Source organism: Lithobates pipiens, unplaced genomic scaffold (genome assembly GCF_037356315.1).
Source record: "Lithobates pipiens isolate NorthernLeopardFrog02 unplaced genomic scaffold, aLitPip1_a1.2 Scaffold_22, whole genome shotgun sequence".
In the NCBI taxonomy this organism is placed as follows: domain Eukaryota; kingdom Metazoa; phylum Chordata; class Amphibia; order Anura; family Ranidae; genus Lithobates; species Lithobates pipiens.
This window is the reverse complement of record NW_027507784.1, coordinates 268834093-268850837: the sequence shown is the minus strand read 5'-3', so window position 1 is coordinate 268850837 and position 16745 is coordinate 268834093. Positions and strand designations below refer to the sequence as shown.

The following is a 16745-nucleotide window of genomic DNA, read 5'->3' as shown; positions in this document are numbered from 1 at the left end:
CCATGAAAAACATTACCTCCTCCTTGGATTCGCTGTTTTCTCGCTCCCTTGGCTCCTGCTTGACGTGAGTTACCATAGCAAAGGCTGCCCGATCGTGACTATCTGCTAGATTGATGACATTAGTGATAGATGGAAGCATGGCGCCTTGGCAGCTTGTGCCAATTGTAGTGTTCTTCTCACAGACAGCCAACAGAAGCTACACAGAAAGATAGGAAGTTCACGGTGTTAACAGGATAACAACATCACTGTGAAACACAATATAACAAGGTCAAGGCGACTGGTGTTTAAGGAGCATTGCTGAAATTATACAGATGGCTGAAATGCCCCAAACAAACATGACTTCTAAACTCAACGCAGTGCTTTGCGTCATTGTCTTCTCCCATGGAAACTGTTGTAAGGCCTATATATATATATATATATATATATATATATATATATATATATATATATATATATATATATATATATAAAAGAAAAAAAGAAAAAGAAAACAATGGCGTATTTTCAGTCTACTCATTATAGAAATGATCTTCCTAATCTCATGTTTATGTCCTACTTGTATCATGTTGCCATTACAGTTTCGGATTTGCAGTATACATTTTCCCTTTAGCCTGCAGGCTCTTACCGTGTAAAAAAAAAAAAAAATTATAAAAAAAAAAAAAAAAAAAAAAAATTCCACTAGCACTACCCAAGATAGAGAAACAAATCCATCTCTACATTGCCTTGAAAAAGTAGTCATATCCCTTAAATTTTCCACATTTTGTCATGTTACAGCCAAAAACATAAAATCCCAATAAAATACATTTTACATGATAGAGATAGACCAACACAAAGTGGCACATAATTGTAAAGTGGAAGGAAAATTATAAATTGGGTTTCAATTTTTTTTTACAAATAAATATGTGAAAAGTGTGGCGTGCATTTGTATTGAGCCCCCCTGAGTCAATACTTTGTAGCACCACCTTTTGTAGCAAATGACCATAACCAAGCACTGGTTAAATGAAAACTCCTTGGAAAATGGTTTACATCAGCGTTTTTCAATCTTTTTTCAGTCAAGGCACCCTTTAGAATTGAGCAAACTCTTTGGGCACACCAGTCTGAGGGCTCCTTCACACAAGAAGGTGCGTTCGTGGACAAGCGCTTTTTTGTGCTCCCATGTGTTGTGTTTAATAGGCTGATCTATGCTCCTCAAACACACAAAAAAGGTGAGGTCATGATTTTAAAATTGCATCCTACCAAAATGCATAGTACTGCAGTACCATGCGTTTTATTGAACACAAATGTACATGCAAATGGTGGACGTGTGGGAGTGCCATTAATGATATCATGAAAGGGTTTACTCTGTACAGAAAGGAGGGCAAGAGCTCACCTCTCCTCTATGCCGTTAAGTGTACGCTTGCTGGCAAAATGGAAAGCCGTCAAGCCAGCCAACCTGCCCTTAGCAACCAATGTCATCGGTTGCTGGGATGCAGGCAGGCAGCTTGCAGTTTTGCCAACAAAATTACAGATAACAGGGAAGAGTCAGGAGGAAGTGTAGTGAGCTCTCTCCATCCTCTCTGTACAAAGATGTTGAGAGAGTAACCCTTTCATGAAATGAGTGTCATGGGCTATATGCCATTTTGCCATGGCACCTCAGTTGAAAAACCCTGGTTTACACAGCCACCACCCACCATTGCATGCCTCTCAGATGGACAGGTTCTAAATTTTTGAGGTTGTGTTTTTAATTGGCATTACAGGGGGCTTTACATACTTCACAAAGTCAGAGTACTCTGGTGTTGTCTTGCACTGTCAATAACTCCCTGAGAAGCAACTACTGAGATAAAATGTCTAAAAACTTCTGTAGCACATATGCCATTCTAAAATTATTCTTTTCAATATATGGTCATTTTCTTCTGATTCATCAAAGAACAAAAAGTCGAAGGTATCTTTCACACTACCGATCCCTTCAGGTGCGCCTGCCAGTTTTTCAGGTGGACCTGAAAGGATGCTGCTCCATTAGGTCTATGGAGCGTTGGATGTCAGCGATGAAATGTTCGCTGACATCTGACCGGCTCCGATCCGAAAAAGGGTGACTGAGGAAAAACCTACTTTTCTATCCGTCATCGGATCGGGTGACGACAGACACTGCGGGCCGTCATCCGATCTCCCATAGCAGAGATCGGCGCTGACAGGTCCGTCCCTGCGCAGGGTGCACCAGTGTACCTGTCGCTAGCTGAGCAAGCGGATGTCCACGGTGATGATCCGCCCCGTGTGAAAGAACCCTAAAGCAGGCTATAGATGGTTGAAAAAAAAAAAAAAAAAAAAGAAAAAAAAGGAGGACTTGATTCCCCCATCCACACACTAAGGCCCGATTCACACCTATGCAAATTTGATGCGGTTTACACCGCATCCAATTTGCATGACATTTTAAAATACGTCAATTTAAATGAGGCTGGTTCACATATGTGCGTTGAGAATTCGCACTCCGCATTGCCCAAAATACGCGTGCGTTTTCTGGGCAGTGCGGTGCGAATTGCAAGCACATTATCTTCTATGGGAAAGAATCTGACTTGCAGATGCATTCCATTGTGAACAGAATAAAATCCGGATGTAAACCTGACCTGATACTGAAGTAATCCTGACCCTGATGTAAACCTGACCTGATCCTGACGTAATCTTGACGTATTCTTGACGTAATCCTGATCAGAAACTGATGTGAAACGCTGAACAACTGATTTTTCTCTTTGCAGGGAAACTTGAGCTTCAATTCGCACTGTGCATGTGTGAACCAGGCCTCAGTGGATGGGGGAATCCTGCCCATTGAGTTATTGTATTCTGAGTGCCGGGAGACTTCCCCACCATCAGAATACACTGATAAGCATTGCAGGCTATACAGGGGAAAATCTGACAGGGTGATTGTACAAAAGTTGATTGGTAGAACGTCTTCTGTACAACCTCCCTGCCCATAGATCGAAATTCAGCCAGTCCCCGCTGATGCAACTAAATTATGATCCATGTATGGCTGGCATAAACTACATAAACAAACATGACTTTCAATCAGTCAGACCAGACTGGTGGATGTGCACTGGGAGCAGAAAAAGACACAAACATTGTACAGCACCTGTGTAGCACTCACGACCGGCATAATTTTGCACAAATAATAAAGCCCTTCCCATACAGATCTAATAACAATTAACAGACAATGATAAGGTTAATTACAGTAAATTGTTACCTCAATACACTGCTTAATCCAGAAATGGTTTCCCATAGCTTCCCAGTTCTGTGAACACGTGATGTACAGAAGTCTGTCATATACACGGCGTTTCATGGAGCTATCAAAGGCCTCGAAGAATTTGGCTCGGATGAGGGGCTGTGCACAGCGCAGTCCAGAAAGGAAAGCGGGTTCCAGCTTGGCAGTAAGCTCGCTCCCAGAAAGAGCTTCATCTCTGTAATGGGGGAACCAAAGACATTTCTGTTCAAAAATCTCATACCAAGACCAAATGCAATCCAATACGGTTATTTTGAGTACACTACTCGGCTTATAAAGCAATTTTTGAACCAGTACCTTTTTTTTTTTTTTTACTTAAATTGGAATACCAGCAAATATTTACTTCATAGTCTTTAGCTGTTGCTAGAATCTTTTTTTTTTTTTTTTCCATGAACAATTTTTATTCAAAAAATATGCAGACATACAAATACTGCACATGCAGTTGTATTCCAGAATACAGTGTACAAAATATTATTAACAGTGATGTAAGAAAACTGGTTAACAAAAGGAACACAAACTTATTGCTCGTAAGGAAAGCTTATGAAAAACCCATTCTGGGAGTTGGACCTATGTCTAAGGCCCCTGCTTAAGTAGAGTGCCAACAGTTGCGCAAAACAAGGACAACACACACACAAAAAAAAAAAAAAAAAAAAAGGGGGGGGGGGATACAGACTAAGAAATGAGGAGGGGGGGGGGAGTAGGGTGGGGGTAGGTCTTCTCTCAACTCTGCGCTCCCCGCTCCCTGCTCCCCACCGAACCCGTCGATATTAATGACTGGAGCTCCGGACATCGGGAGAGGGGGGTGCTACCCTCTCCCGAGGCCATTCAATTCCTAGAGGGGCAGGTTCATTCCAAACCAACTTTACAGTTCATGAGGGTGAGCCCTCTCTGAGGGTTTTTAATAAGCCTAAGAGTATTTAAATGACAACCAAGGGTGCCAAGTCACTGCGTAGGAGGACATTTTATCTAACGCTGTATGTATGATTTCTTCCATAGCTGCTGTCTGATTGATACGATTCGTCCATTCCGAAAGGGTCGGGATGGAAGTGGATCGCCAATGCTTAGGGGTACACATTCTGGCTGCGTTAATCATATGAATAGCTACTGAAGACCTGTAACACTTTTTGGAGATCTCTGTAAGATGGAGCAGATACTGGGCAGGGCCAAATTCTAGCGGGAGTCCTGAGATCATTGACGTAACTTTGTGAATTTTTTTCCAGAATGGCTGGATTGCGGGGCAAAACCACCAGATGTGGATCAGGGTGCCACACTCCCGTCCACAACGCCAACAATGATCTGGAATAATAGGTGAGATCCTATGTAATAAATCCGGTGTTCTGTACCACCGCGTCCTCAATTTGTAGCCGTTCTCCTGTATGGTGGTGTTAATTGTACCCTTATGGAGGAAGAAATTAATTAATTTTTTCCCACGATTCATCTACAATCTCTCTGCCAAGGCTCCTCTCCCAGAATCTCCTTTTCCGATGTAGGCTCTTTGGAATGGGCCCCTGGAGGGAACCATATAAAATAGAGATAACATGTAGAATCGTTTTTTTTTCCCTCACTGTCCTTATTGGGAAGATCTATATCCAGATGCATCTCTATATCTATCATTCATTAAATACAGTCTTCTCTTTACTCTCACTGGAGAGATTACTCAACACTACCTGTGAAGCAGAACGTGAAGAGAAATCATTGCTATTGTGTAAAGATATTCCTCGTTTTACGATCACTTGGACTTCCGACCAGCCCACCCACCTGAACGACGCAATATACATCATTGTATTGTACAGTATTTTCATTTGTGTTCTGCACTTATGCAAATTAAAATGCTATTGAGCTGGAGTTTTGTGTCTAGACCTTTTTTCACAATACAGTACAGTAGTTAAAGCAGAACTGCAGTCATTTTTTCATCTTTCCATCCTCTACCCTTGTTTTAACTTTGGATAGTAAAACTTTTTTTTTTTCTGCACCTTATATAGCCCACTCCATGTTTCTTGGCTGGTAAAAAGCCTAGGCACAGCTCTCTCTCACGCGAGTTTGCCAGGAAGGGAGAGGGGAGGAAGCATAATAGGACCAATGAGAGCTGCAGAGCTGGAGGCGTGTCTTTGGGTGTCTGTGTAAATCCCAGAAGTAAACGGGCAGCAGCTTCAGCTGCCCACAGTTAAAAAGCCTGCAGCCAGACTTAGTGGAGGGAGATTTCTGCAGCATATTTGGCAAGTACAGAATCACAGTATATATGAAATAATATGCCAAGTAGTTGGCGGGAAGCTTCAGAATGGCAAGATGTTATTAAAAATTATGTGAGCAGACTGCAGTTCCTCTTTAAGATGAAAATATTGATTACTTGTGGCTCCTCATTTAACAACCAATTCGTTCATTGACCTGGTCGTAGGAACGGAACTTGGTTGTTAAGCGAGTTCCCGTATCTTTTTTCCCTATCAGTAGGGTGAGGAACATAGCCAGATCTAAGGGATCGCTGGGGGGGGGGGGGGGGGGGTCGCTGCGCCCCAATCCCCCCCCCCCCCCAACCACCTCCCTTCATTGTGGATGCTACGCCCACTCACTCAGTTCCTTTCTCATTACAACATAGCACTCCTCCCCACACTACACAGAGCTAAAATCACATCCCTTTACACACAGCCAGACAGCCAGTCAGCCACATGATCTTCGGTGTGTAGCTACACTGCTGTTCTGACCTGTGAAATTCCCTGGTCGGAACAGCAAGATAGCAGCCCGCTACACCCTGTGAAGATTGTGGCTGACTGGCATTGTTGGGGTGGGAAAGGAGAAGCTGTGTACAGTGCTAGGGTGGGAAAGGAGCTCTGCCGAGTGCCCTGCCAGGGGTAATCCCTGCCTCTCCAGCTGTAATCCCGGTTCTTCCTCTCTTCAGTGGAGATCCCTGTCCTCTGCCCTGCCAGCAGTGATCCCCATCCACAGCTCGGCTCCTGCTTACCTTCCATCCTTTGCCTTGCTGACTCCCTGTACAAGTCCCTAATAACCAATAGCCTCTGTACACTGCCCTAATAACCAATAGCCTCTGTACACTGCCCTAATAACCAATAGCCTCTGTACACTGCCCTACAAAAACTGCTGATCCTATCCTCTGCCCTGCTGACCTCCCATCCACTGCCCACCTGACATTTTTACTGCACCCCCCCCCCCCAATCAGACAGGTTACATTCAGAACTGGTGAGGAGGGATAAGAACCCGTCACATTGTATTACTATCTGTGCGCTGTTGGGGAGATTTCATCTAATTTCTTGTAGACAAAGCAGAAAATAAGGGTAAACCGTGATTTAAAAAAAAAAAAAAATAAAAAAAAAAAAAGGCAAGGTTATAAGCCTTCTCCACTCAATACAAACTTAAAAATATGATTTTGATCTAGGTGGAAGTTGGCCCCGTCCTCTCTTTCCATGCTGTAATTGAATTACGCTATGTGCTATTATAGGACTAGGACCGAAAACAAAGGGTTGTGGAAATCACTTCACTTGCAACATACTGAACACCATGTGCAGCTAATCATGTAACTGTCAACAAGAGGTTAAAGCAATTTAGTATCAGATTAAATAGGCTGCTGAGCTCTGTTGGCTGAATCGTGTGGATAGTGGTCAGGAGATGGCTTGCACATACTGAATGACAACAGTAGAGAGTAAAAGAAACTGAACGTCAGAGGAAAATAATAAGGAAGTAAGCTCGGATCACATGTACTGAACACTTTACTGCATCAGTTGCCAGTCTACAGTTATGGAATCTCAAACAATTATAAATATAAAATACTACAAAGTAAGAATTATCAATTATCCAGTGCTCCAGGTGCCACCCCAAATTAAAAAAATTTTGTATCCAGCAGCTGGAAGCATCTGATCTCCTCTGAGTAAATATGATCCTTTTGAAAGTCACATGACGAAACACATTGAGGAAGCGATGTCAAGCGCATAGGCAGGAACCAGAAGTCAGGTGTCTGTCATCTTTGTTTTACCATCATATGTGGCTTTTATCTTCTGGACTTTTGTAAGTTCATCTTTTTTATTAAACAGTGTTTTTTAATCCCACTACACTATGAGCTGCGTTTCCCCCTACTAGTCTCATTAATAGTCCTGGGAACATTTGCCACAAGTTCAGAGCAAGGGATTGGGCAATTAATCGTTAAAGAATTAAGATCATGATTCTACACCCCTCGTGAGCCTAAAACAGCATTTCCACGATTCAGTGCAGAGCGTTATCTGCTCAAGTCGAAAGCTTTATAAAAAAAAAAAAAAAAAAAAAAAACACAGGCAGCCTACCAAGTTTATCACAACATGCTTAGATGGAGATAAAGAGAAACATTGTAAAATTTTGTTCTTTTAGATCAAAAGTGATGATCTTCGGTCTGTAAAAGAGGGCAGTTTAAAGTGATTGTAAAGTCTCTTTTTTTTTTTAACTAACAAACGTTACAATTGCCTCCTATGTGCAATTGGATTTGCACACAACAGCCCAGATTCTCCTCTTCTCGGGTCCTTTTCTGCTCCTGGATCCCTCCTCCTATCGAGTGCAACCACAGTCAGCAGCTTCCTATGGGGGCACTGGAGCCAGGTCACAGCTCCATGTGTCCATTCAGACTTGAAGCCCCAACCTGGTCACCCCCCTTCTCCACCCTGATTGGGTGACCAACTTTGATCGACGGCCAATGGCGCTACTGCGGTCTCAGCCAAATCAGAAGGAGTGTCCCAGACGGCTTAGACATTCATGGACATCGTTCGAGAGAGAGAGGTGTGTATGAATGAATGAATGAAAAAAAAAAAAATTATATATATATACATATACACACATATATATACATATACACACATATATATTTTTTTTTTTGCAGAGACCCTAGAGAATAAAATGCCCATTGTTGCCATATTTTTTTTGCAACACAGTATTTGCACAGCGGTCCTTCAAATGCAATATTTTTGGAAAAAATACACTTCAATGAATTAAAAAAAAAAAAACAAACAACAAAAAAAACTAAACAGTAAAGTTTGCCTTTTTTGTATAATGTGAAACATGTTACGCCACAAGAATCGTGATCTTTATTCTAAGTAAAAACAAAAAAAAAATCGTGATCCTTATTTTAGCCAGAATCCTGCAGCTCTAGCAAGTAGTGGATGTGTCCCAATATATTGAGCCCTACGTAAACCATGGGTCGCAGATTCTGGTGAGGATCCATCTGCATGGGGTTCCAGCATGGTGGTGGTTGTGGAGTGAATCTACACAAGCACACACAGCCCTATTTTAAGAGCATTTGTGTTTATACATAATGTAAACATAATTTTGTTTCCATCACACTGGCTAATATGATATGCTATACTATGGATGTAGAATTGTTGTTTTTTGCATGAGAAATCCAGAGAGCACCATAAGAACAGTGGCATATCTGGAGGTTTTCAGGAAGAAGGAAGGAGACAAGAAAGATATTTGCACTGAACCCGATTTGACCCATTGATACATAGGGGTCAGAATGTCTGGTGAAAATATATTCACAATAGGGGCACAGAAACAAAAAGGGAGATATAAGATAAGAAGGAGGATTCACATGTTGTGGGGAAATACTTATAGTATATTTTAACTTGAATAGAGTGCTGGTTTCCGATTCATTCTGTAAAATACTACAAAGTTGGATATATCGGATCATCTCATTTTGTTTGGTGAGGAAAAAAAAAAAAAAAAACCTGCACTTTATTTTTACTGCACCATATCATAGCAGACACGAACCACATTATGGAGGGCTAAAACGCAGATGCATTGAACTACGCTGTCAATGTGCATTGGGGTGCCATTCAGAATGAATGACACTGCAGCACTCCATACATCATTCATTCTGAGGGATGCACCACACAAGTCTGGGTGGTGTTCAAATACGCAAAAAATAAATATTCTATTAGCAGCAGCTCTGATTTAGTGCTTTTAAATTTTATACACACACACACTATACTATAACATATACACTAATCCTCTATGTTTATATAGAACTTTTAGAAAATAGAAAGCAGGGTTACTTTTTTTCTTGCATACCTGTAAACATAATTAACAAGCTCCAAAAACTGTGCATTTAACTCTAGATCTTCTGGAAAACGTTTCTCTATATAGGTCATCATCTTCACCAGCAATATAGACTTTTCTCGGAGTGTAGGTGTCTGTATGAATAAAGAAAGCAGTGGTAACTAAAGCACTTGGAAAAATTTGCCTAAACAAAACAATTTAGAACTTTTTGATTAGAGTGGGAAGAGTTAGAGCCTCTGTCATGTTATCACTTTCTGTCCCCAATACAGGCAAATTCTTCCAGGAGGTGAGGGGAAATTTCTCAATAAGGGACTCCAGTTCTAGCAAATCAATAAAAATAGGATTTTGCACTCACAGTAAAAAATCCCAGGTCCGATTGGTCCCGCAGGGAGCCTAGGTCCTTCTTCACTAGGCAGAAAAAACTGAGCTGCAGGAAGCAGGCTGAGGGGTTATTACCAGAAGGACGTCCCCCTGGGCGGAACTGTAAAGTTCTGTTTTTTCACATGCATTACACGTTCTGCCTAGTCCTCTCCTGAAGGTGGCGTAATAACCCTACGGTCAAGATTACTGGAGCTGTGTCCGTCAATGAACGAAAAAGAAAATGGGATTTCCCCTAACTTTGAAAAGATTTACTTGTAAGTTTCTGTGTTACTACGTGAGGGTACATTTACCCAAAGAGAGGCAAAAAGAAAAACCCAACATGTTCTCAACCTGTCCCACTATCTTCATACAAAATAAAACACATTTAGCAGGAGTTACATTTTCAAAAATAGAATGAAAACCAAAAAGGGCAACCTAAAAAACAACTAAATTTCCATGAAGTCATTAAACTTCCAAACTGGCAACTCAAACTCCAAAGTGTTTGGGGTACTCAAAACTCTTGAATCCTGAAACCACCTACTTTTTGGACTATCACAGACTAAAAAAAGATTTGTATTTACCATCACAATTAAAGATGTAGCCATAAGGGAGCCAGTATGTACATTATGAATTTAAGGAGCACTTTAGTAGCAAAGAGCCTTCTCCCGTTTCTGTCAAATGGTAACTCTTTGCTGGAAACCTTCAAATAAAGTAATAACTAGACAGCAGAACACTTAAAGATGTACTTTTGGATAAGTTGGAACATAATCTTTAATCATGACTTTTTCATATCTGCCCCTTTGTAGCATCAGACAAACTATGTTATACTAAGTTATAACATACCTGATTTGCTGCCATTGGTGTATTATTTTTCAGCCATTCTTCCACTATCTTCACTACGGCTCTGAGGATTTTAGCATCCGGGGACTTCTCAATGAGGGAAGTCAGAATGTTCTGAATAAAGTTTTTCCTCATTTCCATGCTCATTACTGCCAAACGCGTTTTCACCAAGTCCAAACTCAACATGACCAGCTCACTAGTGCCGGCTGTGGATAAAAAGAGGAGAAGGTGTAAGCAATTCAAGGTAGATGATAAAGAGAAAAGTCTCTTCTGAATAACAAAAGGTAGAACACAACTTATAGCTCCTCTTAGGCAGGACTGCAATTGCTCAGAGCCCCTAAACTAAACAGTCATCAGCTCTCTGCTCAGGGAACTCTGAGAACCGAGCGATCAGCGGTGTCTAATCGCTTAGTGGGGCATATCGGTCTGATGCTGCATTCACCTAGATAAGAATGATTCTAAAATAATAAAAAAAATAAAATTAAAAAAAAATATTCCCTTACCTCTCTTTTAGAACCATAAACTTAAAAGATGGTTTACCTAAGACACCAAGAAATGGTGGAGCAAGAAGCTGGTTTCTTAATGGGGACCATAAAGGAATTACTAATAGGTAGTCATTCCAATAGTTCAGTGGCTGCAAGCATGAACTAAGTCCAAAAAATGGAAGGAGCATTCCCCACTGATAAACGGGACATAGGAAATTCAGGTCTCTTTTACAGTATTCCTAAAGATGCAGATTCCCTTGAAGCACCCAAACTCATGGATTTATTTTCTTGCAGGACAGTTGCATTTAGTTGGCTGGGACTTCGAGATGTCTCCCAGTGCACCTTTCGATCTAATTGTATATGTCTCCCAGGGCCAACACCTTTTGCATGCTCCAGAAACATGTGGTATCCTGCAAGCCTCTATGCCTACCCTCACACTCATATGCAAGGTGTGGGAAACCGATACGTCTGATATCATGCAGTGCACCCCCTGGATCCCAGAAATGCAGATTTAATAAGGAAACAGATATCATTAGAATGGCCCAAATAACCAAGACTTAGGAAAGCTGGAGGGGGGGGGGGGGGGGGGGGGAGGGAGTAGATCCAGCATCACAGGTTTGTCTCTCTCTCATCAGAGCACTCTGTCATGGAGTCAAAAGATTCTCCATAAGATACCCAAAAGAATATGCAGGCTATGGTGTGTAAGTGTTGTGCCAACTACCATATGCAAGTCCCTCTTAGGCTGCTTTCACACTGGGGCGGTATTCAGGCGTTACAGCGCTAAAAATAGCGCCTGTGTAGCGCCTGAAAAAAACCAGCCCCTTTCCCTCCAGTGTGAAAGCCGGAGGGCTTTCACACTGGAGCGATGCGCTGGCAGGACGGTGAAAAAAGTCCTGCTAGCCGCATCTTTGGAGCGGTGAAGGAGCGGTGTATTCACCGCTCCTATACCGCTCGTACCCATTGAAATCAATGGGACACCGCGGCAATACCGCCGGCAAAGCGCCGCTGCAGCGGCGCTTTGCGGGCGGGTTTAACCCTTTTTCGGCCGCTAGCGGGGGTTAAAACCACCCCGCTAGCGCCCGCAGACCGCCGCTAAAACGACGGTAAAGCGCCGCTAAAAATAGCGGCGCTTTACCGCCGACGCTGCTCCCGCCCCAGTGTGAAAGCAGCCTTAGATATTCCTAATTGGCCACAGATTCAGTTTGAGACAAAAAGTGCTGGCTGCAGACACCTCCATAACACTCCAACCAGGATCCAGAAACTGAAACAATGCTACAGATCAGCAATAAAAAAAAAATATCCATGGGGCCTGCTGAAAACAAAATTAGGGGTTCAATAGACAATGGGTAGTTGTGACTGTGTAGTTTATATGCCACAGTGAACGCTTATGAATTGCTTGCACCAAATGGTAATGCCTCTTGCCAGCACAGAAGAGAAGGAATATGGCCCCACCTACTGGTATGTTTGGAGAAAGTCATTATAGGTAAAATTCCCCAAAAACTGCTGACTGCAGATTCTTTGCAGTGCTAAATTCTATGTAAACTGTCAAGGATTTTTCTCTCCATTCACTTGAATATGTGCCAAACTAAATATTCCTGTTCATGGAACACTTAAGAATCACAGGTATCAGAATAAAGCTAGAACAAGCCTCCACAGCCAACTACCCCTACATCTATAGGCACCCTTATACAATTGTGGTAACTGCCTGTCTACCCCTTGAACCAACGCTAATCAAATATTAAAAGGGCCAATTTTAATGCAAACAACTAGGTTAAACACATGGGAGGCAATAGTGTTCAGGCAGTCATAGTGTTAACATAAAAAGACAAAAACAGCATGCCCTTGGGTACACTGAGCTTGTGTGCGAGATCACTTCAAGAAAGTTCTAAGTATCTTGAGTTTTCCTCTAAAGATGCTTCTAAACTGTAATCACATGTCTGTGGTTACTTTCATTAAACAGCACAAAGTGCCCGATTTCAGCATTTTTAGCTGAAGCGGGTGACACAGTCTCATCTCTATGGGTGAATATTGCCACCATTAGCCATTTTTCAGGGAGCAGATATCAGAAATATGTCCCGAACAAGAATGCTCCCTCAATGATCTTGCACCATTAGCATCCATCATAAGAACTGAATGGATATACCGTATAATAAATACTGCACATCATGCACTGCACCACCATGCAATCTCATAACATCATGTTACAATGCAAGGTATGGTTTACCTTTTTCTTGTTTTTTTTCCTAACGTTATTAATACATTGGATGTATGGAGACTTCACAAGAACTTCAGGGCAGGAAAATGCAGACATGCTGCACTCAGTGCCACACCTCTTTGCTCAGTTGTGGTGTGAATGTCTTGCAGAGGTCTCCGCACACAGTGTGAACAAGCCCTTAAAGTGGTTGTAAAGTCTTATTTTTATTTTTTTTAATAATAGATTTAGACTTACCTGCAGCCACAAAACTCTACTTCCCAGGTCCCCCGTCGGTGTTCCTGGCTCCTCTCCTTCTGCAAGTGCCCTCACAGAAAGCCACTTGCTATGGGGGGCTTGATCAGGCTCAATCCATAGACACAGTTGGAGTTATTTACCAAAGGCAAATCCACTTTGCACTGCAAGTGCAATCGCTCTAACTCTATGGGGTAGATCTAAAACCAGTGGAAGCTCTGCTGATTTTATCATGTGCAAGCTAAAATGCTGTCTTTTTTCCTTGCATGTCCCCCTCTACAGCGACTTTACTTCCAAGTGCATATTCAATGCAAAGTGGATTTTTCTTTAGTAAATCCTGATAACAGATTTACAGCACATTCTCTGTGCTTGTCTATCAGGGGAAATCTGGGCATGCTCAGTGATGTCATTCTAAAGCACAAAAAGGATTACAATACTAAGTAAGGATCTACAAGCAGTGTTCATTAGGGTTTTTATGCTGATTTACATGGGACAAAGTTGTGGGGGAGCGTTTACAACCACTTTAAAGCAAAAAGGAGAAAATTACACTGAAAGTATGGAAATTAAATGTCAGGGGATAGAACTTAAAAAAAAAAAAAAAAAGCAGGAGGATTACCTGGGTTGGCTTCAGCAGTTCCAGGAGTAGTCTGTGGGTTCAAATGCTCCCTCACCATCTTTTGTAGAGAGCGCATGAAGACAGATATGAGCCTGTCTATATAGCTTGGGTTGTTGCTGCAGGCCGACTTCAATATCATCAGAGTACCTATTTAATTTAAAACCAGATATTAACTGCAATTCATATTCTGCAGAAACACAGATGGTATTTTACATATGAAGTACAGCATCTAGCAAAAAAAAAACAAAAAAAAACAAAAAAAACAAAAAACAAACACTAATCCCACAAATATTACCACCACCTGGTACTAGACGGTATGCCCTTCAAGGTATACACAATAGATCAAAATATTCTTTCATTATTCTGCAGATTTACTTCACGCCAGCAGACTTTGTCTTATTTCTGCATACCACAGTGGTGTCCAACGATATGTCCCTGCAAAGGTTACAGGCTGCGCTCCATGTCTCAAAATAGTAGAAAAAAAAAAACTGTGTTGCTTTATGTTTTACCTTTTATTAGCAGAAGATTAATTTTTGCGACCTGTGTACTTTTAGCACAAGAGCGCTGCAACGCAACTAAAACGTGCTGCACACAGTTCCAACATCATCAAATTCCTGCTAAAAAAGCTAAAATTTAAGCCATTGGGGACCCTATTAGCCCCACCATAGCTCAATTATATTTTTAACTGAATTTTGTCGAAGTAGCTGGGTGGATAATGGTCAGTTCACCCATGACTACATCCAATCAGATACAGTCACTGTTCAGGTACTCAGACAGCCAAAAGTGAAAGATTTCATCAACGAGTCAGAGAAATCTATAAGTGTACGGCAAGCCTAAGAGCCCTTTCACACTGGAGTGTTTTGCAGGCGCTATAGCGTTAAAAATAGCACCTGAAAAACACCTTAAAACAGCTGCTCCATGCACTCCAGTGTGAAAGCCCAAGGGCTGCCAGGGTGTCAGAAAAAGCCCTGCCAGCAGCTTCTTTGGAGTGGTGAACTCGCTGCTCCCCATTCAAATCAATGCGCTGCGATACAGCCGGCAAACCGCTGCTCCGGCGGCATTATGCAGGCGGATTCAACCCCTTTTCAGCCGCTAGCAGGGGGTTAAAACCACCCCACTAGTGGCTGAATAGCGCTGCTAAAACAATGGTAAAGCGGCGCTAAAAACAGTTGCTGCCGACTTCGGCTTGGTGTGAAAGAGGTCTAACGGGCTCCTTGCGACGATTGCGCCCCCCCCCCCCCCCCCAGTCAGAGCTCTTTTGTAAAGGGCTTACAAGAAGCTTATACCTATTCAAATTGGAGTCATTATAATGATCCTTTGATTTACAATGACTGATACAAAGCTGCATTAAATCTGCCTGGAGTTTAGCTTTAAAAAAAAAAAAAAAGGAAGGTATATAAAGCATTGGTTTATTGACCTTGCAAAATAAACCAAAATGTATAAAATGGAGCATAGTTTATAGGGTTTCTCTTTAGGTAATTGATATCCTAAATCTACAGAATTTCTTTTTAAACAAGAACCTGAACTAAATAATGAAAAAAAAAAAAGTTTCAAAAGTAATAAAGAAAAATCTAAAGTTTTATCTGAACCCCCCCAGGAACAGCACTCAGGCTTCAATAGACATAATCAAGACAGCCGCTATATAGGAGTATTCTTCCTGATCAGTGTTGGCGCACTGCAGGTTCCTGAGCATTTGACCTTGAAGCACTTTCAAAGAACTGATTAAATTAAACTGGAATCTAAGTGTTTTCCACAATACACACTGACACCTGACAAACCGGCAATACTTTAAGTAAAATTACACCTGTCTGTAAAGATCACAGGGGAGGCCAATGAGGGACAGCTAGCATTTAAACCTTGCACAGCCTGGATCCTTTTATGCGATATTATGCATCTTTTATTGACAGATGTAATTCACAAATTCACAGCAGGAACAAGTGCATTAGGAACAAAAAGACTTAAACCACATACAAAGTTAAATTAAAGAATCAAAATATTAACCTTCTCAAATAGGTTTAAAAAAAAAAAAAATTACAGTTAATAAAACATAGCAAAAAATACATGCTAAACTTAGCAATTTAAAGCAGCTCTTCATTCACCTTTTCGGCACTCTTCCTTCCTTTCCTCATATTCTTAAATAGCGCTGTATTTTTATTTTATTTTTTTACAAAAAAATAAATAAAATACAATGTTGGGGCTGCCACCCCCAAGAGCAACCAACTCACAGATCGGTCTAATCGGCTACTTACATGGCCGCTGGTGGCCAAGGTAAACAAAGGGGCAAACTACTAGTCTTTCCCGGTTTACAGGGTTACATAGAGAGGGGGGTGACATCAGGTCCTCTCTCTCTGTACAGGGCAGCTATCGCCACATTACTTCCGGCCTCCATGACGGGACCCCTCATAAAAAAAATAAAAAAAAGGAAGCTAGAAGTTCCACAAAAGAGGATCTAAAAAATTTTTTTTTCTCCTTAATTTTGCCATGGGAATGGGGACATGTAACAAATATAAAGTAGGTATTATCCCAATATGGCTGAAAAAGTAGAAATGCCCTTTTAAAAAAAAAAAAAGGACTTGACCACCTACCTACTCCCCATCCCTGGTCATTTCACATCAGCATACCGAGATGCATGCTGATGTGAAATTTAGGGAAAGGTCAGATTGTCTTTGGTGGAGCTCTCACTGAGCACAGCAGTTGGCGGGGTCTTGGTCCTGTGTTTTAAAG

The 16745-nt window shown here is 41.6% G+C and overlaps 1 protein-coding gene across 3 annotated transcripts in view; it reads right to left on the bottom strand.

Annotated features, from left to right (window-relative positions):
* Positions 1-16745, bottom strand: part of TRRAP (transformation/transcription domain associated protein) — a 252953-nt gene that overhangs the window by 107102 nt on the left and 129106 nt on the right. For all 3 annotated transcript variants that reach the window (XM_077449049.1, XM_077449048.1, XM_077449050.1), the window contains 5 exons: positions 14022-14168; positions 10478-10680; positions 9287-9408; positions 3212-3425; positions 17-196 (listed from right to left, as the gene is read on the bottom strand). In XM_077449049.1, coding sequence (XP_077305175.1) covers positions 17-196; positions 3212-3425; positions 9287-9408; positions 10478-10680; positions 14022-14168 — 866 coding nt within the window. The remainder of the gene's footprint in view (positions 1-16; positions 197-3211; positions 3426-9286; positions 9409-10477; positions 10681-14021; positions 14169-16745) is intronic.